The 27,221-nt window shown below is 41.4% G+C and overlaps 1 protein-coding gene across 1 annotated transcript in view; it reads right to left on the bottom strand.

Annotated features, from left to right (window-relative positions):
- DNAJC1 (DnaJ heat shock protein family (Hsp40) member C1) overlaps nt 1-27,221 on the bottom strand; it is a 210,314-nt gene that overhangs the window by 23,863 nt on the left and 159,230 nt on the right. The window contains exon 9 of the mRNA XM_082617246.1: nt 10,175-10,294. Coding sequence (XP_082473372.1) covers nt 10,175-10,294 — 120 coding nt within the window. The remainder of the gene's footprint in view (nt 1-10,174; nt 10,295-27,221) is intronic.

The raw sequence follows: 27,221 nt of genomic DNA, 5'->3' as shown, positions 1-27,221 counted from the left end.
CTCTCTCCAGCATTTTTATTATTTGTAGAGTTTTTAATGATGGCCATTCTGACCAGTGTGAAGTGATACCTCATTGTAGTTTTGATTTGCATTTCTCTAATAATTAGTGATACTGAGCGTCTTTTCATGTGCCTGTTGGCCGTCTGTATGTTCACAGTTCTTCTGATGCTTACAAGTACACATAATTAACTAACAGGCTTTTGGTATATTATATCCTGAATTCAGCCTCTTTTTCTCATCTCTACCAATAAGCCCTGGTCCAAACCACCACTGTCTTTTGCAGGGACAACTGAAATAGCCTCTTACTTGGCCTGCCTTCCTGCTCCCACACTTGCCCTGCCACAGCATCTTCTCCACAGAGAAGTCAGAATGACCCTTTTAGATCTTGCACTCCTTTGCTCAAAATCTTCTGGTGCTTTCCTGTCTCATTCAGAGTAAAATCCAAAATCTTTACCTTGACCAAGGAGGTCCTAGGTGGTCTGGTCCTCCACTATCTCTTGGCCTCATCTTCTCTAATCCCCCCTGCTCACTCCTGGTCAGCCATACTGACCTCTTTGCTGGACTCTGCACACCCCAAGCAGGCTCTTGCCTCAAAGCCTTTGCAACTGCTGTTTCCTCCACCTGGAACGCTTTCTCAGACAACCTCGCTCCCTCAGTTGCTTTGTGTCTCTGCTCAAACGCTACCTCTTAGAGAGGACTTTCCTCAGAATCCCACTTGAAACTGCACTCCCTAGGTTAGGTCTCTAACCTCTTACTCTGCTTTGTTTTTCTTCGTGGAGCTTGTCACTGTTTACAATTTTTATTTTACTCCATATGTTCGTGTTCTTTCCATTGTGCTTCCCTGCCATTCTTTAGGGCAACTGTCTTTGCCTGCATGGTCGCAGCTGAGCTGCAGGCAAATTGGTATTCCAGTTCAGTGGAAGGGAAAAGTGAGCAAGAGCTCCTAGGGACACACATTACTTCAATTATGTTCCTCTGAGAAGAAATTAGTAACCTAGCCATAGCAGAGCTTGGAGGGCTCGGAAGTGCAGTGTTGCTGGGCAAATATGTGCCTGCCTTCTCTATTACTAGAAAAGGGGATAACGTATTTTGATGGACAACTTGCCATAGTCTTCCACAATTTGTTGATTTTAAAAATTGAAAAACCATCTAAAAGTATATAAAATGTTTTTTTTTACATCTTTATTGGAGTATAATTGCTTTACAATGGTGTGTTAGTTTCTGCTTTATAACAAAGTGAATCAGTTATACATACACATATGTTCCCATATCTCTTCCCTCTTGCATCTCCCTCCCTCCCACCCTCCCTATCCCACCCCTCCAGGCGGTCACAAAGCACCAAGCTGATCTCCCTGTGCTATGCGGCTGCTTCCCACTAGCTATCTACCTTACGTTTGGTAGTGTATATATGTCCATGCCTCTCTTTCGCTTTGTCACAGCTTACCCTTCCCCCTCCCCATATCCTCAAGTCCATTCTCTAGTAGGTCTGTGTCTTTATTCCTGTCTTACCCCTAGGTTCTTCATGACATTTTTTTCTTAAATTCCATATATATGTGTTAGCATACAGTATTTGTCTTTCTCTTTCTGACTTACTTCACTCTGTATGACAGACTCTAGGTCTATCCACCTCATTACAAATAGCTCAATTTTGTTTCTTTTTATGGCTGAGTAATATTCCATTGTATATATGTGCCACATCTTCTTTATCCATTCATCCGATGATGGACACTTAGGTTGTTTCCATCTCCAGGCTATTGTAAATAGAGCTGCAATGAACATTTTGGTACATGACTCTTTTTGAATTATGGTTTCCTCAAGGTATATGCCCAGTAGTGGGATTGCTGGGTCATATAGTAGTTCTCCCTTTTCTCCACACCCTCTCCAGCATTTATTGTTTCTAGATTTTTTGATGATGGCCATTCTGACTGGTGTGAGATAATATCTCATTGTAGTTTGGATTTACATTTCTCTAATGATTAATGATGTTGAGCATTCTTTCATGTGTTTGTTGGCAGTCTGTATATCTTCTTTGGAGAAATGTCTATTTAGGTCTTCTGCCTATTTTTGGATTGGGTTGTTTGTTTTTTTGTTACTGAGCTGTATGAGTTGCTTATAAATATTGGAGATTAATCCTTTGTCAGTTGCTTCATTTGCAAATATTTTCTCCCATTCTGAGGGTTGTCTTTTGGTCTTGTTTATGGTTTCCTTTGCTGTGCAAAAGCTTTGAAGTTTCATTAGGTCCCACTTGTTTATTTTTGTTTTTATTTCCATTTCTCTAGGAGGTGGGTCAAAAAGGATCTTGCTGTGATTTATGTCAAAAACTGTTCTGCCTATGTTTTCCTCTAAGAGTTTGATAGTTTCTGGCCTTACATTTAGGTCTTTAATCCATTTTGAGTTTATTTTTGTGTATGGTGTTAGGGAGTGACCTAATCTCATATTGAAAGTATATAAAATGTTTAAAATATGAAAAGCCATTATGTAAGATCTTACATAACTGTGATATGGTAAACATTACTCACTGTAGAGATAAGTACTGCACTGTGATCGCACTTCTTGTGTCACTTAAAGGAGAATGTTCTCAGTATCAAATTCTTTTGCTGTTACTATCGTTCCACTTTTTACTGCACAGGCAGATTGCGGTTTCTGTAAGTTGAAGGTTTGTGGCAACTCTGTTGAGAAAGTCTGTGGGCACCATTCTCCCAATAGCATCTGCTCATTTTGTGTCTCTGTGTCACATTTTGATAATTCTCACAATATTTCACACTTTTTCATTATTATTATATTTGTTATGGCGATCTGTGATCTTTGATGTTACTACTGCAAAAAGATTATGACTCACTGAAGGCTCAGATGATGGTTAGCATTTTTTTAAGCAATAAACTATCTTTAATTAAGGTATGTATGTTTTTTGGACATAATGCTATTGCACACTTAACAGACTACAATATAGTGTAAACATAACTTTTATATGCATTGGGAAACCAAAAAATTCATGTGGGTCACTTTATTGTGATGTTTGCTTTATTTCGGTGGTCTGGAACTGAACCTGAGGTATGGCTGAACTTAAATTTGGACTATGCCTTTTTTGTACGGTTTTCTGTTGGTGGAGTTTCTAGTTGCCTTTTGTTCACGTCGTTGCTCTCTCCCAGTCTTTTGTTCTCCTGCTCCAGCGTGGACTTTCTGCACTCTTCGCCTGCTGTATTGCTGTGGGGTCTCCGGATTTCCATTCACTGGGCTCAGTCCACTATTCCGAGGATTCTGTGTCTTCCTCTTTGGTGACTTATCCCTCATTTGCTGGAGTGCAGTCTCAGGAAACTGTCTTAAGAATGAGTCCTCACCCCACGTATTTACCGTCATAGCTGGTTGGTCTGTTCTAGATTCAGAACCATTGCCCCTTGAACTGTGAGGCCAATGTTCCTCTCGTCTCCCGGAATCTACTGCTGCCAAGCAACCTGCTGTCACTCTGACCTGCCTTACTTTGGAGGTTTCTTCTCCCTAGAAGCTTTAAAGATCTTCTGTGTAGTCTCAGTGTTCATGCGTTGTTGGTCTCAGGTGTTTCTTCATCCTGGAAAACTTCATTGTATCATTTATTGAAAAATGCTCTCATGTCTGTTTTCTCTAACTGGAACTCCTTTTAATCAGATTCTGACCTTTTGGACTGATTCCCTGTATTTCTTGTCTTTTTGTTCTGCTCTCTAGGAGATTTTCCAGATGATAATTTTCAACCATTCCACTTCATTTATTTGGATACTTATTTTTGTTCTGATTTTTTTCCATAGCACACTTTTTTGTTTTATGAATTCAGTATTTTCTTGACTCTCTAGATCAGGGGTCCCCAACCCCTGATTAGGAACCAGCCACGCAGCAGGAGGTGAGCAGCGGGCGAGTGAGTGAAGCGTCTCACTTCTGCCACTCCCCACTGTTCCCATTACTGCCTGAACCATCCCCCCAGCCCCATGTGTGGAAAAACTGTCTTCCACGAAATGAGTCCCTGGTGCCAAAAAGGTTGGGGACCGCTGCTCTAGATGTTAGAAGGCAGGTATAATGAACTAATTCTAGAAGGCTGGTATAACCCTACCTAAAGATATCCAATTAACAAAACAACAAGAATTCTAGAATATTTTTACTTTAAGATATATAAATGTAAGAATCCTAAATAAATTAACAAATCAAATCCAGCTGTTTATTGAAAGAATAATATTATATGATTAAGTAAACTTTATCTTAGAAATACAAAGGGGGACCCTAGTAATATATTCATCCTTATTAGGTCATATGATCATGTCAAGGGATGTTGAAGAAACCACTGTTAAAATTTCACATCTATTCCTGAACACAACTGTAATAAATGAGAATTGGAAAAATTAGAGTGAAGAAAATTTCCCTAGCATAATAATGGATTTCTCATATCAATGACTAATATTAAAATTAATGACCAAACATTAAGTTTTCTTATTAAAATGTTGAGCAAAAAGTCTACATGAATCATTCTTACTGTAATATAACATATCTCTGGAATTGTTAGCTAATACACTCAAATAAGATAACAAAAGATATAAAGAAAATGGCAAAGTATTATTTGCAGAAGGTAGGACTTCCCTGGTGGCACAGTGGTTAAGAATATGCTTGCCAATGCAGGGGACATAGGTTCGATCCCTGGTCCAGGAAGATCCCACATGCTGCAGAGCAGCTAAGCCCATGCGCTGCAACTACTGAGCCTGTGCTCTAGAGCCCATGAGCCACAACTACTGAAGCCTGTGCACCTAGAACCCACGCTCTGCAACAGGAGAAGCCCGTGCACTGCAACAAAGACCCAGCACAGCCAAAAAAACAACAAAAAACGGTAGGACTATCTATCCTCAAATTATAATGAATTAACACAAACTCTATTCAAAATAAGACCAGTAAGTAAGGAGGCAAGTTATAAAAATCAGTGCCATAGCACTTTTCACTTAGTTGATGAGCAATGATGAAAAACAAACGTTCTGTGTTTATGAGACTATGAGGAAGTGTCCTCTCATACCACCAGGGGCATTGTATAATATTATCACCTCTCTGGAGGCCAATTTTAGAGTCCCAAAGGTTCGGAAAACATCCATAGTCTTGAATCAACCATCTCTACTCCTAGGCATACAAGCTAAGGAAACAGATATAAATGGAAAGATGAATGAAGAAAAAAAGGGAAGCAATTTAAGTGACAATCACCTGGGTGCTCCTTAATTATATCCAGACAACATGGAGTATTGTACAGGTGTTTAGAAAAAGGATGTGGATCTTTGTTGTCGTGGAAAGAAGCTCATAGCAAAGTGAAAAGGGCAGGATACAGATTAATACTGTTAAAATTATGTAGTCATATGCCTATATAAGAAGACTAAAGTCTGGAATGACATACAACAGAGTGTGTGTGCATGAGAGAGAGATTTGATAACACATTATTATCATCAATTAATGTCAGATTGAAAATTGATTATTAGATTTTAGTGACTCATCTAGCAAGAAGAATGGTATAAAGGACCCCTTCCTTTTTAAAATTTAAGTATCCTTGAAGGTCTTGGGGTTGAGCAGGTGGGGGAGCGAGAGGAGCGGAGATGAGGCTGCTCTGGAGAACCGCTGTGGCAGGGAGCCCGATGCAGGGGGTGGCGACGGTTCTTGTCCCCTTTACAGCCTGTGTAGGACTAGTCTGACTCTAAATAAAAGTAATAGCAATGATACATTTGCCAAAATATATACGAGTTAAATTGCTGAATTCTACTCTGGATAAATAAAAGGAATGTTATTAGCTTTGTTAAAAAATTAATGCAAAGTCTATTTTAACTGAGATATACCTAAACTGTAACACCTACTTTACTATAGATGAAGTATCTTAAATGTTAATATATGCCTTTCAGCATTATATATACTATATATTTAGTTCACTGACAAAAGTTTTTCTATTGAATAATCTGCTTACATTTTTTGAAACAACTGCCATAATAACATATAAATATTCCCCCAACAGGTATCTCCTCTATCTCCTCTCTAGTTGTGGCTATATAAAATAAAATTGGGAATTTTATTATTCTCCCTCCTTTTCACCTGCATATGAAATGCTTATCTAACTATACACATCTCAGGTTGGCACTAAGCTAATTACAAAAGTCTGTTTAGATCTATCCACCTATCTTTTGTTTTGCTACCTACCTGGGCCTTTTCCAAGCAGGCAGAACATCTCCAATCAGTCTGTTATCACAACTAGGACGCAGGAGATTAGTGACTGGAGAGGGGCAGAATCAGTTTACATCCTTACAGGCAAGAGAATGGTATTACTGCACAAGCAAGAAATGTGAGGCTCCCTGACCTTAATTTAGAAAACCTGCAGTTAATAATCACACTAAAGTTGGTTTTTACATGCCAGACAGTTTTTGTTTCCTGTTTTTACAATTTGAGTGTCCTTTGTGGTTACCAAAATTATTTGCTAAAAGGCATATATTAACATTTAAAATATTTCATCTATAATAAAGTCTTACAGTTTAGGTATATCTGAGTTAAAATATACTTTGCATTGATTTTTTTTTTTACAAAGCTAATAACAAATTCTTTGTATTTATCCAGAGTGGTATTTAGCAATTTAACTAGTGAATTATGACAATTAATACACTGAAAACTCCTTTCTTAATTGAGGAACAAAATGGGTTTTTCACTGTAATCTGTCAACCCAAATAAAGCACATATAGATTCCACCACGGCACACTCTCACCCCTCCCAAAAAGGTCAATTGTTTCTCGAAGGAAAGAGAACTCAGCCTGAAGCTACACATTTAGCAAGGAAAACGGGTCAAAGAACAGATGTGCAGAGCTGGGGAGAACTGGTACAGGTGATCCGGTCAGTATGCAGAGGTTCCAATAACAGCAAACTCAACTTGGTTTCTTTTTCATAGTGGAACACTTAATGAAAACAAATCTAATTAACACCATACGCCAAAAAAGAAGTATAAGTGATCTTCTAAAGTGTGGTTAGCTTTCACTTAACATTCTACTAAAGGAACTGTATTAGCCAAACCCATCTCAGCTGCTTCAATGTAACTCACTGTGTGTTCGGTAAAATGAGTTTTGTCTTCAGACACTTGTTCTTTTTTAGAGAGAGAGTGCTTTACAGTTTGTGTTTGTGTGTATGTTACTGAAATGAAATGTACAGTCTAGCTATGGAGATGATGCTCACAGAATGAAAATGCAGTGTGAGTCTATATATGTATATATTGATAGAGAAGAAAAGTTACAATGGCACTTTTGGTGCCCCAAATTTTAGGTTTACTAAGTATTTCCAAGGTACTTTTGGTATTATGAAAATAGAACTAATACTTGGAGGGGGAAGAAAAATCTCAAAAAGTCATGTTTGGGGGCTTCCCTGGTGGCGCAGTGGTTGAGAGTCCGCCTGCCGATGCAGGGGACACGGGTTCGTGCCCCGGTCTGGGAAGATCCCACATGCCGCGGAGCGGCTGGGCCCGTGAGCCATGGCCACTGAGCCTGCGTGTCCGGAGCCTGTGCTCCACAACGGGAGAGGCCACAACAGTGAGAGGCCTGCGTACCGCAAAAAAAAAAAAAAAAAAGCAAAAAAAAAGTCATGTTTGCTACTTCCATGATAAAAGGAAAAAATTTCTATTACATGGAATCAGTCTCCCTTGGGTAAGTCTAGAAGAAGAAGAAAAAACTATGGGATGAATTTGCGAAAGTGTGAAAAGGTGCCTTTACCTACACCAAGGCTGCACTAAGACTGCTCTTGTAAGTTACGTCGATTTTCTAGATCTATGACACTAAACAGCCATCCCAAGGCTCTGTTGATTACATCATGTATATTAGCATTTAAACTTTCATCTCTCTCCTCTTAAAAATACAGATTAAAAATTTAACCAGATTTTAATGACGACAACAACAAAGTAAAATATTGCTCTATTCAATTTCTTATCTGCTTTTGGCATTATTAACTGTAAGGTCTCATAGAAATATTATTTAAAAAGTTAAAGGCAGTGTTGGGACTTCCCTGGTGATGCAGTAGTTAAGAATCCACCTGCCAATGCAGGGGGACACGGGTTCGAGCCCTGGTCCGGGAAGATCTTGCATGCCGCGGAGCAGCTAAGCCCGTGCACCACAGCTACTGAAGGCTGTGCACCTAGAGCCCGTGCTCTGCAACAAGAGAAGCCACCACAATGAGAAGCCTGCGCACCGCAACAAAGAGTACCCCCGCTCGCCACAAACTAGAGAAAGCCTGCATGCAGCAACGAAGACTCAATGCAGCCATAAATAAATAAATAAATAAAATTTATATTTTAAAAAGTTAAAGGCAGTGCTATCTTCAGCAGAGATACCGCTATCTTCAACGGAGACACTAAGTTAGTGAACTATTCTCTCTCATCAGCCAATTGAACTAAAAGTTTTGAGGCCCTTTTAAACCAATGCCTGTTTTGTAACTTTCTAAAAAGTATTTCAGTAATTTTTGTTAATCATTACATTAACAGTAATTATATACTTAGAGGATCATAGTACTTAAAACATCAGTAACCATGGAACATCTTTAACCTGGTCAGATATTTACTGATAAGGCATTATTATCTTTTACAAACAACCTTACAAGATAAAATGCACATCCCAGTAACATTCTTAGCAGAGGAAAAGGTATCCTTATGGTTTTCCTCCAGTAACCTAAGATAACTGGTCTCATCATGAAATAGCCAAAAAAAAAAAGTTATAAGATACAAGGGCTAACTTTCCACATGATCAGACTAACTTTTAAGTCAAAATCATGTAAAACATCTTACAAAAATTTCTGTCTTTAAAATGTGATTTTAAAAAGTCCTACCATATGGTAGTAAAAACATTCATATATAATTTAAAATTCTCAAAGCAGCTCCTATCTGAAACAAAACAAAACAAAAAAACCCAAGAAAAAAAATTGACAGTAATACGTAGCATTTGTTTCTAAATTAAAAGGTTATTTTTTGGTAGTTGTGCTTATTAATCATTTTGCAGGGTTTTTAAATTGTTCATTATCAAAAAAGACCCAAAGTATACTAATACAATTGAAGAGAACATAAGAAATCTGAATCTTTGCTTTCAGTATCCTTAGATATTTTAGAGCTATAGGATTTATTTTAAAGTAAATTCAGTAAAGAATATTTACTACCATTTATGAAAATAAGGATCATATTGATGAAAATAAAGACCTCCATTTCAAGTACACATTTACTGAATATTTAGTACATATCAGGTGCTCTAGTAGGTGCTTTTATAAGATTCTCTGCCCTATATTTCTAAAGTGTTAAATCGAAAACTTTCCTGGTAAACACTGTCTTTTTTTTGTTGTTGTTTTGTTTTGTTTTTTTGCGGTTCGCGGGCCTCTCACTGCTGTGGCCTCTCCCGTTGCGGAGCACAGGCTCCGGACGCGCAGGCTCAGCGGCCATGGCTCACGGGCCCAGCCGCTCCGCAGCATGTGGGATCTTCCCGGACCGGGGCACAAACCCGTGTCCCCTGCATCGGCAGGCGGACTCTCAACCACTGCGCCACCAGGGAAGCCCAACACTGTCTTTTAAATGGTAGGTGTTACTAGTCACATATAATCATATATAATTTAAATATATATTGTTTATAGTATATATATAAATCTAGTTATACACTTTTAATGTATATTATATATAATTATAAAGCTATATGCATAGAACAATTTTTTGGTTAAACAACTTGTCAAAATGAATGGTAGGTATCATCCTTGAAATAAAAACATTATAGGAATATTGCTCATTTAATTAACGCAAACCACCTGTCAACTACCTATAGCAATCTGTACTTCAGTGCTAAAAAGATCCAGCTGAAATGTAACTTCTCTAATTCTGATCAGAGAACTATTTTTTTCCCACAGCTAAAGGGGTCACTCGAAACAAAAACTAGCATTGTTTTTCTGTGATTAGGTTACAGTAGCTTAAGTCTCTGAACACCAGAATGCCTCACACAGCTGTTAATTGTAGACCAGGGGACTGGCTGACATCTGCTTCTTGCTTATTTTGTTAACGGTTCACTTCCAGGTCCTTAAAAAGATTGTAGGCTTTCTCCAAAGATAATGTTGGATGCATCTATGTCTGCCTTCTACATAGTTGGCTTATTCTGGTTTGTCACTCTCCATACAATGCAAATCTGAGTGAACTCACATCTGTCACCGATCGACCCAATTCGTGGGCAATCTTTTCCCATCGACCTGGGGTTCCTCCTGGGAACTTAACCATACTTCTTGTCAGCTGGCTGAGGTCCTCTTCTGTCCATTCAGGTGCCTGCAAAACATTAAAGAAAAAAAAATAATTCAGAGAATGTTCGCTAAAACGTTTAATAAACCTGTGAAACCAAGTATTGGCATTATGCTTTCTGCAAAAATAACAATGTTAAAATGTATCTACTAGATTAGGTGAAGGTCTGAGTTGCATATTTAACATTAGAATGCAAAGCTCCCACAGCCTTTTAAATGCTCCAACGTACACCAAATAATAAAGAAGAAATACTGTGAACCCAGGCTCTTAAAGACATTTAAAAAAGAAAGACAGTTGTTTTGAAGTGCATTGTGTCACTAATGCTCACAAATGCCTCATGTGAGCTTACCACAGAAGGTCTTGAAGTTTTTAAGAAAAATGATTAAAAAAGCAAAAAACTTTATAAGTGTAAATGAAAATGTGAACAAGTAAATGGACTGATTCAGAATCAGAACCGAGACAAAGATATATTTTTTGTTCATTCTACGTAACGATATTTAATTCTAAAAAGCATGTATTTTCAAGAAGTTAATTTATCAAGTGCTAGCATTTTGTAAAACTTGAGAACAGAAATTAGAAACTCCTGCAGCCAAGACTTAAACCACCCGGTCCATGCAAAGCAACACTTCCTTCTTGAAAAGGTAAATAGCTTCTAAAAGTTGATCAAATTATTAAACTGAATAATAAAATACCTTAAAGATTATAAAAATCTTTTTCTGCAAAAGCCAAAATTCTCAGAGCAAGCATATTCTCTGCATTTTATTCAGCATTACCACTTGGTGAAACCCAAAGTTGAGCAAAGCAAAAGAAACCATCATCAAATAACAGGTAACCACGTTACAATTATTTTACGTTACAGCACTAAACTATTTCCTACCAGAGGCAGTAGCCACAATGGTGTAACACAAGACTCTAGGAGTCAGCAGAGAGATGGAGGAAGCCACCTTATTTTCCTTTAATTAAAAAGAAAGAAAAAAAGAAAGAAGGAAGGAAACCTCTGAGACAAATACCTTTTCTAATCACCATTTCCGATAATGAACAGGCACACATCAGGCCGTATGCATTACAGGACCATCAGCACAGACAACAGTCAGAGGTGAGTGACCCCAGGGACTATCTCCACAGCTACAGCAAAGCTTCTCCCTGACACTAATCCTCCCTGTCATTCTCCCACTGTGCTCTAACCACACTGACATCCGCCTGCCTCACCGCAAGCTTAACGGGGCCCTTCCTGACTTTTTACTGTCTCCCCCAATCAATGGTTCAAGCGTGCTCTTTTCACCATGTCCAAATGGCAGCTTCACTCATAATCAAAGTGCACTGCCCCTGTTAAAGGGCTTTCCGAAAGGCTCTCCCATTTGCATTCATTTGCAAAGCAAACTACTTTTATTCACTTTGTTCTGCTATCAAGAATGTTCCCTGAAGCAGATAAATTGGCATAAATACAACCTGCCACTTAAGAGTCAGTAAATAATAGCCAATAGTAGGGAGGATTTTATCAATCATTCTATTTTGTATCCACTAAAAGCTGAAAGCCTCAAACATATTCATCAGTACAGCCCTTACGAAACATGCATAAATTCCCTTCTATAAAAAGGTAGCCTACACTGAGTATGGTCGGAATTTCCTTGATATTTAATGAATATCAGAAATCTAATTCTCCATATCAGATAATTAAAAAATTTACACTGAAGGTTTTTTTTACTTTCTTTTTGCTTGTTTGTTTTTACTTAGGGGAAAAACCATTATTCAGATATTATTTAGATGGACATAATTGGATTTTCTAGGAAATCACTTTTGCTAAAAAGCTGCAACTTGAATAACTATAACTATACCAATTGGCTTCAAAATGCAAAAGTTAACGAAGCATTTAAATATAAGCTTATAGTACAAGGAAGGTCATACATAAACAGCATTAAGTTGACGCTGCACAGAGATAGAGTATTCCAACCATGTAGTATATCAATGCAATTTCACACTAAATCAGATCTTATTTCTGCATTAATTATAACAAACACATTTTTGCAGCAAACGAAATTGTCTAAAATGTCAATAATATAAGCCATTCTTTCACAGAGTAAACTAATTCTTTAATCTATTTTTAATAGATTGGCCTTCCAAATATGCTGCATATATCAACAATGGGCATTAAGAATCAATCTAATTTTAATTCCTTGTTAATCAGTCTAAAAGGATAGTGCCACTTTTTTCTGGAAAGGAAAAGATTTAAATCAAATATTTGGATGAATATCCTGAAAAATCATCTACTTCCTTGAAAATCTTTCCTTTTAGTTTCACTGTTATTTCACAGCCATGATTTTATTATTAATATTAAAAAACTAGATCAATAATAACTGGGACCACAATCTGAAATCTTTGAAAGAATCCTTTTAGCAATTCATTATTCTCTCTCTTCCAGCTGTACAGCACTTTGGTGAATGTGTAATTCCTCAGCAATAGTTGGTTGTGTCTTTAGAAGCAACAGAGCCTACTGTGATCCAACTACTGCAGCAGCCATGAGGGTGGCCTTGGTGTGAATGTATTCTCCTTGCTCTAATCTGGAGCCAACTGTAGCTCTGAAAGTCAGATGAATGCATACGCATACCGCTTTGCCACTTAAAACCACGTGTGTCCAATATTACTGAGACACTGGGCCAAAAATTCATCTCTACTGTAAAGTAATGGAAGACACCCCATGGGGTGGGGACAGCTGTTGTGACTACACAGGCATTCCAGTTTTGCACCAGAAAAGCCCCGCTCTGGGAATAACTCTCCATACTGAATAAACAATAAAAAGTTTTCAAATTACTTAATACATTTATGTAATGACTCCAAAATATATCTGCTCAAGTAAGAGCTGATATAACATTTAAATTGTATTCTCTCTACCCCTTTGGGATAGATTTTTGTCATAAAACTAGTTAATGTTCAAAGATTCAGTGCCTTTGAAAATCCTTAATATTCTTGGGGGATAGGAGTTGGAGGCTGTAGGGGAAAGCACACTGTACCTTTAAAGTAACCTATACATACCTTTCCCCTCACAGAGTCACAGAGTTAGATGGTAAAATGTTAATTACAAACTGTCATGCAATTTATTTGGTACTGAAACTTATGACCCAGTTAAAAGAAAAATGTTAAATGTACTTACTGCATTTTCATACTTTATTGAAACTGCCTAATGAAGAATATTTCTGTTGAAATGACTTATTAATGATCCTTATTTATGTAATTACAGACCTTACAATTTTGGATTCAACAATTTTTAATAGATTCAGCTCAATTCATGAATTCTCAAATTTTACCTAAGAAATAATATCCTTACTTAGCATCACCCAGTTAAAATATCACACATGCATCTAATAATATGGATGGTATATCTAATGATTGAATAACCAGCTACCCTCTCATTCTACATTCTGTACTGACATTGTGTTTTAGAATATGCATTTGGCTTTCAGCTATACAATTTTCATTTCCAATTTGAAAATTGAGCAGTTAATTGACCTTGACTATATATGTGGATAAATGGTATATTAAAAAATGCAAACAACAAAATTAAAAACAAATCACCTTGGGGCTTCCCTGGTGGCGCAGTGGTTGAGAGTCTGCCTGCCGATGCAGGGGACACGGGTTCGTGCCCCAGTCCGGGAAGATCCCACATGCCACGGAGCGGCTGGGCCCGTGAGCCACGGCTGCTGGGCCTGCGCGTCCAGAGCCTGTGCTCCGCAACGGGAGAGGCCCGCATACCGAAAAACAAACAAAAAAACCCAAATCACCTCTAATGTCTTCTCACTCTTAGGAGGAGAAACTCTTCTTTGAAGAAAACTTGCAACTCACCCTAAGCTATTATTATAGAGTTGTGATCCTTTAGCAGCAGTCGTTGTGACCAGAAAGGTCTTCCCATCTATGACTTAGCTACTTTGCCAAAAGAGAGATCCCCTCTGGACCAGTGATCCTAAAATGTGGTCTGGTGCCAACCGGCAAACGAGTTTGTTACCCACCTGTGACAAAGCTCAGACACTTACAGCAGTTGACAGCTGCCACCACAACCAAGAGCAATCAGCAGGCTCTTCCTTTAGAGACTATAAGCCAGTTGGGTTAGTTGTCAAACTAGCATGGTGCGTCACATGAAGTGTGAGCTGCAATCTTGTTCGGCACCGCAGGACTACAGCTTGGTCAGCAGTAGCCGGAAATAATTTTTAAAACCTGGTCCTTCACTATAGATAATTTGAGAAACACTGCTCAAGACAATGCAGATGATTCAGATTCCTTCTTACCCCCCCTTTTTTTAGGAGCAACAGTAAATACTTGGAGCTCTTGAGAAATGGACACAAAGATGTTTGATCCATTCCTTTAGCTTTGCAAAATGCCACTAAGTGTTGGGGGGGACTTGGCATGTAGTAGAAGATTACACCAGGTACAGGGAACAGCAAATTGCAGAGGCCTTGAAGTGGGAGCACGTCTAGGATGTTTGAGGAACAGCAAGATGACCAGGGTGGCCGGAGCAAAGCAAGCCGAGGTGGCAGGGGGAGGAGGTGAGGTCAGAGGGGCAAGGAGGTAAAATCACAGAAGGGCTCAGAGGCCATCACAAGGACTCTGACTCATTTACTCTGCCTGACACAAAGCTCTTGGAGAGGTTTTTTCCCCTTCGGTTGGTAGAGAGCTTATTTACAAAAGGGGCTATTTACAAAGGTGTGAGTGGAGGGGAGCCACGAGAGCTAGTGCACGGACAGTCCTGACAGCTCAAACCTGCAAGAGGAGACGCCCACAGGGTCAGCCTGCTTACGAGGTGAGAGTGAAAGCAGGTGCAGGGCGGCAGTGGGCCTGCGATGACCACATCCAGAACCACAGCTAATTGGGTTTGTGATAATTTACTGCCCAGGCCCAACAGTTGATGATAAGGAATAATATCAGGGTGTGATAAGAATCTCTGAAGTCTTTAATGACAGTACGACTCTCTGCCTTTTTTATTCCTTTACTCTCCTTCTGTGGGGATTCAGAAAGGAGTAATGATAAATAAATGTGATCAAGGGGATATATTTACCCAGAAGAATATGATTTTACATGAAAGATTTGTGAAGTCTTATTTAAAACTATGATATACATTATTCAAATTCTAACCTAAAGAGTACATACTAGAATCATCTATTCATGGTAATTTAATATTGAAATAAAGAGTGACACCATCGTACGATGTTTGACTGCCGATAGCTTTGAAGCCTCCCCTCTCCCCTCCCCCTGTGCCCCACGTCTGGGTAAGGCCTGAAGGAAGCCTGGGAGGCGGAAACCTCGCATGTCCCTCCGTCCGTCCCTCCGTGTGTGCGAGAACCCTCATCCCAGCCCCACCCCAACTGCAATAAGGAATCCCAAACCAGCCTCCTTTTCTTTCTCAGGTAATTTTTGGGCCAACATGGAAAGCCTGCCCTGTTTTCCCCAGAAAGCCTTGTTATATAATCAACCTTTTTGTATAATCTTGGGGGGGGAGGGGGGTTTTGTGTGTGTGTGTGTGTGTGTGTGACATTATCAGTCCTGACACTGGAACCAAATTTTGGGTATGGAGGTGGTAATGCTGTCCCTGCAAGGTGGCCACAGCAGTTGACATTGGGAGCAGGATGTCTAGAGGGGGGCGACCACCACCCAGGGTTATCTTCTCTTGCTTTGGTTTGCTGACTGGATCTGCTGCCTGGTGCTGCATTTGCTGAGTCCTACCAAGCCTCTGTCATAGATTTAACCTACCTAAGCTGGAAGCGTCAATGACTGGTGTTCACAGAGAAGAGCATGGGATCAGGGAGCTCCTTTAAGTACCCTTGGGTTGTGTGTCTCAGCCCAGACTCACCTGTGTCTTAGACTGAGTTGTGTGTCTTGATTGATGGACTCAGGAGAAAGACTCTTAACTTGTGAGACACTGCTTGTGTGTCTCAAGCAGGCGGTGTTGGTCCTGTTCTAAAGAGGGCTCAGGGGGAAAGAGCTTGTTCAGGCCCACTGGGTAGTCACCTGTATGGAGGAACAGCAGTCCCTATTTGAAGAGCAGTTGAATTACTGAGATTCATATTCCTAAAGGCAGATGGCTCACTAGGACCCTATAAGATGCTTTTGCTGCTCCTGCTGCCTATGTCTCTGTTGCAAAAAAGACCTTGATCCTCAGGGTTATAGAGAAGAACACCCCTGGCATCCCTGTGGCACAGCCAAGTTGTAAATTCAACCGCTGTCACGGCAAAGGACGCTAACCCTGACAATACTGATTGGAGGCTTTCTGGAGGAAGAAATTTATAAATATGAGCAGTGCAGAGAAGACCTCCCTGAAGTATACCCAGTAACTACCACCACCAAAAAACCCCAAACCAAAACAAAAAAACCCTACAGGGTGAGCACACTGGTCTGCTAGGGCTGCCGTAACTGAGTTGCTTAAACAACAGAAGTCTATTTCTTCACAGTTCTGGAGGTTAGAAGTAGGAGATCAAGGTGTCATCAGGGTTGATTTCTGATGAGACCTCTCTTTCTGGCCTGCACATGGCCTTTGCTCTGTATGTGCCCACACAAAGGGAGGGAAGATCCCTGGCCTCTCTTCCTCTTCTGATAAGGACACCAGTCCTATCAGATTAGGGCCCTGCCCATATGACCTCACTTAACCTTAATTAATCACCTTCTTAAAGGCCCCATCTCCAAGTACAGTCATGTGAGGGTTAGAACTTCCGCGTATGAAGGTGGGACACAATTCAGTCAGTAACAAGGAGGAAACAAACAAAAACTGAAATGGAAGTCCGTAATTTGGCCCAATTGGTAACTGAAATTTTACTAAAAGAATTTCTACAACAAAAAGATTAAAAGGGCAGATTGGCTTTTGTACCTCTATAACACTGGTTCTGAATTAGTTTAACATTTGCTGAAACACAGCAGTTGGATAACCTTCATGGCCTTAATCAATAACGGGGCTCAAATTACAGTTACACTGGGCATCCCACTAAATTTAAATAAGGTACCCCCTATAATCTTCGGGCAGTTACTAAACGTGATAAAGAGGACAAAAAGGTATGCCTTAGCTTAACCACAGGAACTACTGTCTTGCCTAAATTTCTCGTGATCACAGTACCCACTGTCCTAAAATGTGCCAGTGCTCATGGACTCTCTGACTCAACAAGTAATAAATATTTGTCACAAATTATCTTGATAAAATGGAACCCCATGAACCTCTTCTTCCCCCATTAAAATAGTTAATATGGCCCAATGTAAATTAAAACAGTCTTTAATGATTGAAACCCTTTAGACAAGATGTATTTAGAGAAGTGGTGAGTAGCCCCACTGCTTTGCCATTTAACAGCCCAGTTCACCCTGCTCTTAAACTTGGGAAGAATGAATGTGCCTCACAGTGGATTTACCCATGAGCCTGGATTGCTGTGGGTCTCGTTAAGGTCCCTGTAGCCAGTACTTCTGAATTTACCAAATTCATCCAATCAGCAAATGGTAAATATTTTGCTATTAGAGAATTTGTTGAATATCTTTTGTTCAGTGCCTATTTCAACACCCTCTTTTTTTTTTTTTTTTTTTTTTGCGGTACGCGGGCCTTTCACTGTTGCGGCCTCTCCCGTTGCGGAGCACAGGCTCCGGACGTGCAGGCTCAGCGGCCATGGCTCACGGGCCCGGCCGCTCCACGGCATGTGAGATCCTCCCGGACCGGGGCACAAACCCGTATCCTCTGCATCGGCAGGCGGACTCTCAACCACTGCGCCACCAGGGAAGCCCTCAACAGCCTCTTGACTGCAGTTTGCCTTCCCCTCCAGAGGGCTATGACATACTTTACCCAGCTCCCAGGGCGGGTAGCTCACAGCCCTGTCATTGCACGCAATCTCTGAGGGCAAGACCTTAACTACGTCCTTCTTTCTCTAGGGACACGGGTATGACATTACCCTGATGATTGCCTCTTTGACACACTCGTTCAGGACGTACAGATAATACAAGGTGCTCACAAAAGGAGGATGGGCCACTGCCCCACACACAGGGTACGGTCCCCCTGCCACCTCGATGAGATTCCTGAAAATTATTTGGGAAACTGAAGGCTGCTCTCTCTCTGACACTGTCAAGAAACAGCTGTTGACTCTCAGCACCCACAACTTCTTTTAGGCTTTTTTTTGTGTTCTGAAGGAAACATATTTCTCATTTACAACTTGTACACAAGCCCGTTTATGCTGTTACTTGCAAATTAGCTCACTTTGAATGGGGGCCCCTCTAACAAAGGGCTCTAGAATCTGTCCTAATTGCAAAATAACAGACACTCCTGTTAGTGCCCCCCAGAGACTCCTTCACTGTAGAGGTTTTGGCAACCTTCTCTCTGAGTTAGAATACCAGTTGTATACAACTAATCACTTTAAAATGTTAAAACCATAAATATTTGGACTGCTAAAATTAAACTCTTGGTCTTTTAAAGCAACTGCTTAAAAAATGAAAAAGCCACAAACCAGGAGCAAATATTCACAACACATATCAGAAAACAAGATTTGTATCACAATTTGTTTACCTATTCTCCTACTGATAAACATTTGGGTAGCTGCCGGCTCTGGGTTATTATGTATTATGAATACAGATGCTATGGATATTTGTGTATAACTCTCTTAGTGGTCATGTGTCTTAATTTCTCTTGGATAAATACCTACTGGTGGAATTGCTAGGTCATATAGAAAGTATACATGTCACTTTATAAGAAACTAGATAAGTATTTTTCCCAAGTATTGTTTTACACTCTAACCAGCAATAAATGAGAGTTCTTGTTGCTCCAGATCCTCACCCACACTTGATATTACCAGTTATTTTATTTACTTATTTATTTTAAAAGAATAATCAGGAATTTATTTATTAATTTAATTTTATTTAATTTTATTTTTTGGCCATGCCATGCAGCATGTGGGATCTTAGTTCCCCAACCAGGGATCGAACTGGTGCCCCCTGCATTGGAAGGACAGAGTCTTAACCACTGGACCTCCAGGGAAGTTTCCAGTTATTTTGACTGTCTGGTAGGAATGAAATGTATCTTATTGTGGTAATGATTTGCATTTCCCAGATAACAAATGATCTTGAGTATCTTTACATGTGTTTAAAGACCAACTGAATATCTACTTTTGTGAAGTATGTGTTCATTTGTTAACTGGGTTGTCTTTTTATCAGTCAGTTGTAAGAATTCTTTATATTTTGTGGACACAAGATCTTTGTCAGATATATGTTTTGTGAATATTTTCTTCCAGTCTGTAACTTACATTTTCATTTAAAATTCTTCAACTTTTATTTTAAAACAGTAGACTTACCTAATTCCCATATACTCTTTATCTAGCTAACTACGATGCTAATAGCTTATGTAACCATTGTGGTTACAAGCCTCCAAGATGGTCCTCGGTGATTTCTACCTCCTTGTTCAGTCCCCTTCCACAGTGCCTAGAGCTGACCTGTGTAACTAACAAGATATTGTAGAAATGGCAGTGTGCGACTTCCAAGGATAGTTTATAAAAGACACTGCAGCTTCTGCCTTGCTGTCTTTGGGATCACTTGGCTCTGAAGGCCAACTGCCCAGTTGTGAGGGCATTCAAGCAGCCCAATAGACAGGCAGTGTTAGGAAGAGACAGTGTCTCCCTCAAGATCAAGGGGCAAGCATTCTTACTATCTGGTATAGTGAAGATAATTGCCTCCCTCTGGAGAAAAGGACAGCCATGCTTATTGCCTGTTATAAAAGATTTGGGTTCCTTAAGCTCAGGATTCCTCTTCTGTACCACAACCCATTGGTTGCAGAGGGGGTCATCTTTCCCTCCGCATTGCTCTGGGGGAACTGGGCTCAGGGAACCAGCAGAAAAATGCTGATACTCTAGCTACTGCTATTGCTGTGAGTGATAAGCTGTCCTTTACCTCTGATCCAAGAGTCTCATGTCTTCTACCAGCATCCATGAAACTGTGGCAGGCTAACTTACGTACTTGCAAGTGGGGTAGAATCTCCAATTCCTTATAGTTTTGGTGACGAGGATAGGATTCTGACAGAGACATGACTTTCTGAAAGAGGAAGGATGAGAGCCTCGCAGAGACTTGAGGGAAGGCCTTGGGAACCTGCAGTAAACATGTTGACCAAGTTGTACAGTCAGTTCTGGAAGCAAACGGCCCTTCCTTTCACTGCCTGTTACTGAGGGTGAACTGCGGAGGTGGCTGCACGCTGAACACCAGGAAACAGGTTCAAGACAGGTGCCTCAGAGGTGTCCTCACTGCTGCTAAATCTCTTCTGGGCTGGGGCACTTCCTTACCACCCTGTTAATCAGCCTCAGGTCTGTCCCACGGGAACAACCAGGAGATTCATTTTAGTACTATTCCCTTTCAGGCAAAAGGTTCTGCTCTCTTTCAGACAATTACAGAGACACATATCTGTAATGACCATGAAAGGAGAGAAATTCATGGGTATAAGTCAGGCCAGTCATTAGAACAGTGTCTGGTTTACTTGGGAGTTGAGGGGGCAGGGTGTGTAATGAATGGTCTTAAGGACAAATGGTATCAGCTGGGCTGTCTTTCCTACAGTCTATCTTGTTGACCTCAAGTCTATTTGGAAATGACAGTAAAAGGTCTCAGAGGTTTTGGAAGTGGGTCATGGCTGCTTCTATCCTTTCAGGAGGTCTCCCAGAGACAGATAAACTCTTGTAGGAAACCAAGAATGAGGCCTTGCTTAGTATTCAGCTTCTTATTACCTCAGATTGGATTTAGAATGCTGATGTAAGTGACCAACTAGAGAATGAGAAATTAACCCAAAGAAACTTAGGTAAATTTTTGTGGTCAGCCTACCACCCTGGAAAACTCCCCTAGCCCTTATGTAGAAACTGAGTGGGAATTAAGAGATGTCAGTGATGGGAGAGCAACTGCTCTGGATGAAGATGGACTCGGCAAAGAAGGTCACCACTGTGCAAACCTGAGCCAGCCAGTGGCAACCCCATGACCTCAGCTAGAAAGCCCTGTGGCTATGGTACTGAGTCAGAGAGTTCTCAAAGCTGAAATAGATGGTATCAGCCATGAGAACCTCACCACCTGATCACACGTGGTGTGATCTTGGGTCACCCAAAACAGTGGAGTTGCATTTGGTTTGTGCAGCTCAGAACTAAAAGCACCTTATCCAAATCTTTGAGTACTGGAGATAGTATGTGTCTCATTTCAGCACTCTACCTGGTACTTTATACAGACTAAACTACTTATCACAGTACTTTGAGGGGACTCGGACCAGCAGGCTGCATTTGTACCTGTCCAGCAAGCTGCTGACATGCTGTCTGCTTTTGAAGTCCCACATCTTCATGACTCTTTTGGGAGGTAAGTCTCTATGACTAATGACCCTGTGACCTGGAGCCTATGACAAAGGAAAACAGCCTTGACCTGGAGGCATCTCTTGGGTTTTGGACTTGCTGCCTCCCTGACACAGTTATCAGGTAGGCACACCACCCCCTTTTTGGGGGGCCTCATTGCACAGCATGTGGAGTTTTAGTTCCCTGACCAGGGATCAAACCCGTGCTCCCTGCAGTGGAAACGCAGAGTCCTAAACACTGGGCCACCAGGGAATTCCGAGGTGCACCCTTTTTGAAAAGCAACTACTACCTTGCTGTTGAACTACTTTCAAAAAGAATGCCTGGTTTAAGGAAGCCTTGTGACTCTCCAGTCTGATATTCCCATTTTGGGGTGAGTCAATGCAGATTCAATGACTCATAAGTTGAGAGGGCCTAACAAGCTTTGCTTGTTAAATGGAAACAGTAAGTTCAAGAACACAGCTGGCCTGGGCCCACTGGCATCTGGTCTCTACATGAACAAGTGGCAGCTTTCCCTTTGGGAGAAACTTTTACTCTATTCCACCATCTGAAGCAAAACTGCTGGCTCAGTGGGGCCCTCAATTCACAAAGGTTCCATTAAATGCCTGGGCCTTGTTCACTGATGGTTGGGCTAATCAGAAACCTGACGGTATCCAACCTCAGTACCAGCTATGAGAAAACAAAACAGACGTCGCTGTGCAGAGAGAGCAGAGCTGGGGGCGGGAGGCGGGGTGCTTCCCCACCACTGACACGTTTCCAGGTTACTGAGCTGCCATTCCCATCTCATTAGCCACATCGTTATGGCTCTTGAAGGTGATCTTTGCCATTTTTCAGCTTTCCAGACCATTCACGGTCTGTCAACAGTACACCTTTTATTGCAAAAGCCACTCAACAGCCACTCAAGAGTTACCGTATCTGATAGAACTCAAAAATTAATTCAAAAAGATTTGACTCTATCTCCCTCATCTCCTCCAGGTCTTTACACCTTAGTAATAAGGCAGTTTGGTCACTAAATGTCACTTTCTCTAGAAAGGAATCTTATCTTCTTAGCTACTTCCTGGGTAATGGGTAGTGATTAGGATGAAAGGAGAGGCAGGTTATAGAGACATATTTAGAAAATTTGGGATTCCCACCTGATTCTGGCATGATGCTTCTTTCCCTTATGACAATCCCAGCCCAGTCTGGCTGGTATACCTTGTGGGTGGCAGTCCAGCCAAAAGGGGGAATAGGCGTTTCAACCTCAATTCTGGTTCAGCTACCTGGATTCTCCTGTTAGAGTCACATGGTCCTAGGTCATGATCACTTAGTTGAATATACTTGTCACCAATACAGTGCAAAGTGGGGGGATCTAATGGAACTCTGTAAGATGTATAAAAATGACTTTTTCCTCTCATACTTGACCCTTCTGGGAAAAAGATCTTGGTACAAGGTCAGGGGTGAATGGGGGAAAAAAAGGTGAAGCTATAGCTTCTGGAATGAGATACCCCAATTTTGTGGCAATGGAGGGAGAACAGCAATCTCAAAATCTGGAAAGGGAACAGCTTAGATCCTGAGAGATATGGGGAAGGGAGGAGTGTTAATAATTTTGTCCTTCAGAATAGGCCCTGGAACCTTCCTCATGAAGGAAAACACCCTGGTGCTACTCTCTCAAACTGTTCCAAGTGCCTTAAATTTAGCTGGCTGTACCACAATTTGATTATTATTGCCTTAAATATTTCTGACAGTGTCATTAAAAACAGCAGATGGCCCAGATCCTGTATATCCCATGCTAAACATACATCAACACCTTTGAGTGTCATCTCTATCCTCATCCCCATGGCTATCACTCAATCATTCTGTGGGGACGAAAAATGTGACTCAGCTGGTGGCACTGACCAACATGACAGGTTGGGCTGATGACTTCAGGTAGTTGCTCAACAAAACAAGGACTAGACTCCATTATTAAAAGTGAACTGGGGGCTTCCCTGGTGGCGCAGTGGTTGAGAGTCCGCCTGCCGATGCGGGGGACACGGGTTCGTGCCCCGGTCCCGGAGGATCCCACATGCCGCGGAGCGGCTGGGCCCGCGAGCCATGGCCGCGGAGCCTGTGTGTCCGGAGCCTGTGCTCCGCAACGGGAGAGGCCACAGCGGTGAGAGGCCCGCGTACAGCAAAAAAAAAAAAAAAAAAAAAAAAAAACGTGAACTGGCCCAGCTGAGAGGAGTGTAGGAAGCAGGGTCAACTTGTTCCTCCCCCAACTCATAAAAGTCTCATATGTAATATACTACCACTGCCCTAATAATTGTAAATAAACTTTCTTTACAGGGTCATCATGTGCATGCACCTCAGGAATACACTTTGGTGCAGAAGCAAGCCATCTTTTTTTCCTTTATTCCTGAAAATACAATGACTTGCACCCTGGGAGTAGTCATAAGAGACATTCAAATGTTTAAAGAAACACCACCAGCAGGTTATGTAGCCCTCAGATGACTGAGAAGACCCCTCCGAAATGAGGGATAACTGACTTGTAGTTCATGTGCTCATTGAGGAAGGTATCCCCACAATGGGAATCATCTAATTCTAAAAGGTGGTATGAAATTTGTTCCTGATTATTTGAATTGACCAATTACACTACGTACCATGGTGGTGGAAGACACTCAGATCAGCCTCAACTTTCTGGCCAGGGTTGTTACTGGTGACCCAACTGCCACAGATTTCTCCTGTGGGCCAGGGTGGAAGTTTGCTAAAGCATCCTGCTATACCAGAGGCTTGGGGAAATGGCTTTAAAATGCTGATATTCTGGCTACTGCTGTTGCTGTGAGTAATAAACTGTCCTTTATCTCTGACCAGGAGTCTTATTCTTCTATCACCATTCATGAAACTGTGGCAGGCTAACTTGTTAGTCTACAAATAGTGTGAAATTGTAGACCCTTCACAGTTGTTGACAGTATGTACCTTTTCATTTTCTTAATGGTACCTCTTGAATGACAGAAGTTTTTAATTTTCATGAAGTCCAATTTATCAGTGTTTTCTTTTATGGTTAGTGACTTGAGTGTCCTGTCTCTAAAGGCTTTACCAACCTCAAGGGTAAGGTAGGGGTCAAGGTTCATTTCCTATTTCACAGTTGCTCCAATACCATTTGTTGAAAAGACTACATTCTTTCCCCTTCTGAATTGCCTTGATATCACTGTCAAAAATCAGTTGACAGACTGTAGAGAACAAATGTATGGATACCAAGGGGAAAAGGGGTGGTTGGAGGGATTGGGAGACTGGGATTGACACTATACATTATTGATACTATGTATAAAATAGACAACTGGTGGGAACATAGTGTATAGCACAGGGAACTCTACCTAATGCACTGTGGTGACCTAAATGGGAGGAAGGTCCAAAAGGGAGGGGATATCTGTATGTGTATGGCTGATTCATTTTGTTGTGCAGTGCAGGCAAACACAACAGTGTAAAGCAACCATACTCCAATAAAAATTTAAAAAAAAAAGACAAAGAAGAGAAACAGAAGTCAAGAAGAAAAGGAATGTAATCACTAGAGGCAAATATAAACATTTTAAATTCTTTAAAAAAATCAATTGACTGTATGTATGTGTCTACTTCAGGGCTCTTTTAATGTTACATTCATCTATTAATCTATTGGATGCCATAAAATTTCCATTATAAGATAAGGAAATTGTAGTGTCATGCTAATTTTTTTTAAAGATGTAGCACATCACAACTTTTTTTGGGGGGGGAATGAAAATTATTTTAAATTACAAATAAATATTCCATCTATTTAAATCTTTATCCCTGCTTGTGGAATAATGCTATATAGTCTAAAAAAGGACCTAAATCAGGACCTGGGGTCTTTGTTGTCTTTTTTAGCTACACCTTTCTAATGCTCTACAAAACTTACATCCTGTCTTACTCTTCCTGAAATAATAACACTATCATCACCTATAAGGTTAGGGAATTGGCAAAAAGATATAATAATTTTCTTAAGACCACCTAGAAAGTCAATACAAGAAGCCAAAGATTCAAAGTTCTTAAAGAAAAAAAAAGTATTCTGGATAAAATTATAAATGATTAAGACCCAACATTTACTATATTATTTACTAAGATTATATAAAAGATATGTGTGAGTGTGCATTTACTATATTATTCAAAAGAAAGACTCTTTGAAAATGAGCATTGGTAAATTTATGTTAGAAAATCTTTGTGCTGTCATTATTACTTGTTTTCTATTTTTTTTTTAATGTTGAAAAGTAGGAAAAGCTTTATAAAGAATTACATTACTATTTACTGCCTAAAACTTTGTTTTGACTTCCGGGGAAGATGGCGGGAGAGTAAGATGCGGAGATCACCTTCCTCCCCACGGATACACCAGAAATACAGCTACACGTGGAACAACTCCTACAGAACACCTACTGAACGCTGGCAGAAGACCCCAGACCTCCCAAAAGGCAAGAAACTCCCCACATACCTGGGTAGGGCAAAGCGGAGAGATTCCCGCACAGAGGATCGGTGCTGAGCGGCACTCACCAGCCCGAGGGGCTTGTCTGCTCGCCCGCCGGGGCAGGCGGCGCTGGAAGCTGAGGCTCGGGCTTCGGTCAGAGCGCAGGGAGAGGACTGGGGCTGGCGGCGAGAACTCAGCCTGAAGGGGCTAATGCACCACAGCTAGCCGGGAGGGAGTCTGGGAAAAGTCTGGAGCTGCCGAAGAGGCAAGAGACTTTTTCTTCCCTCTTGGTTTCCTGGTGCGCGAGGAGAGGGGATTAAGAGCACAGCTTAAAGGAGCTCCAGAGACGGGCACGAGCCGCGGCTGAAAGCGCGGACCCCAGAGACAGACGTGGTACACTGGGGCTGCTGCCGCCGCCACGAGGCCTGTGTGCCAGCACAGGTCACTATCCACGGCCCCTTTCCGGGGAGCCTGTGCAGCCCGTCACTGCCGGGGTCCCGGGATCCAGAGACAACTTCCCCGGGAGAATGCATGGCGCACCTTGGGCTGGTGCAACGTCACGACGGCCTCTGCCGCTGCAGGCTCGCCCCGCACTCCGTGCCCCTCCCCTCCCCGGCCTGAGTGAGCCAGAGTCCCCGAAGAGGCTGCTCCTTTAACCCTGTCCTGTCTGAGCGAAGAACAGACGCCCTCCGGCGACCTACACGGAGAGGCGGGGCCAAATCCAAAGCTGAGACCCGGGAGCTGTGAGAACAAAGAAGAGAAAGGGAAATCTCTCCCAGCAGCCTCAGAAGCAGCGGATTAAAGCTCCACAATCAATTAGATGTACCCTGCATCTGTGGAATACATGAATAGACAACGAATCATCCCAAATTGAGGAGCCAGGAGTCAGTGCTGTGCCTCTGAGGTGGGAGAGCCAACTTCAGGACACTGGTCCACAAGAGACCTCCCAGCTCCACATAATATCAAACGGCGAAAATCTTCCAGAGATCTCCATCTCAACACCAGCACCCAGCTTCACTCAACGACCAGCAAGCTACAGTGCTGGACACCCTATGCCAAACAACTAGCAAGACAGGAACACAACGCCACCCATTAGCAGAGAGGTGGCCTAAAATCATAAAAAGTCCGCAGACACCCCAAAACACACCACCAGACGTGGACCTGCCCACCAGAAAGACAAGATCCAGCCTCATCCACCAGAACACAGGCACTAGTCCCCTCCACC

This window comes from Mesoplodon mirus (assembly GCF_964341445.2).
Source record: "Mesoplodon mirus genome assembly, chromosome: 4".
Lineage (NCBI taxonomy): Eukaryota > Metazoa > Chordata > Mammalia > Artiodactyla > Ziphiidae > Mesoplodon > Mesoplodon mirus.
Note: the sequence above shows the minus strand (reverse complement) of the source record. Positions and strands in the feature narration are given on the sequence as shown.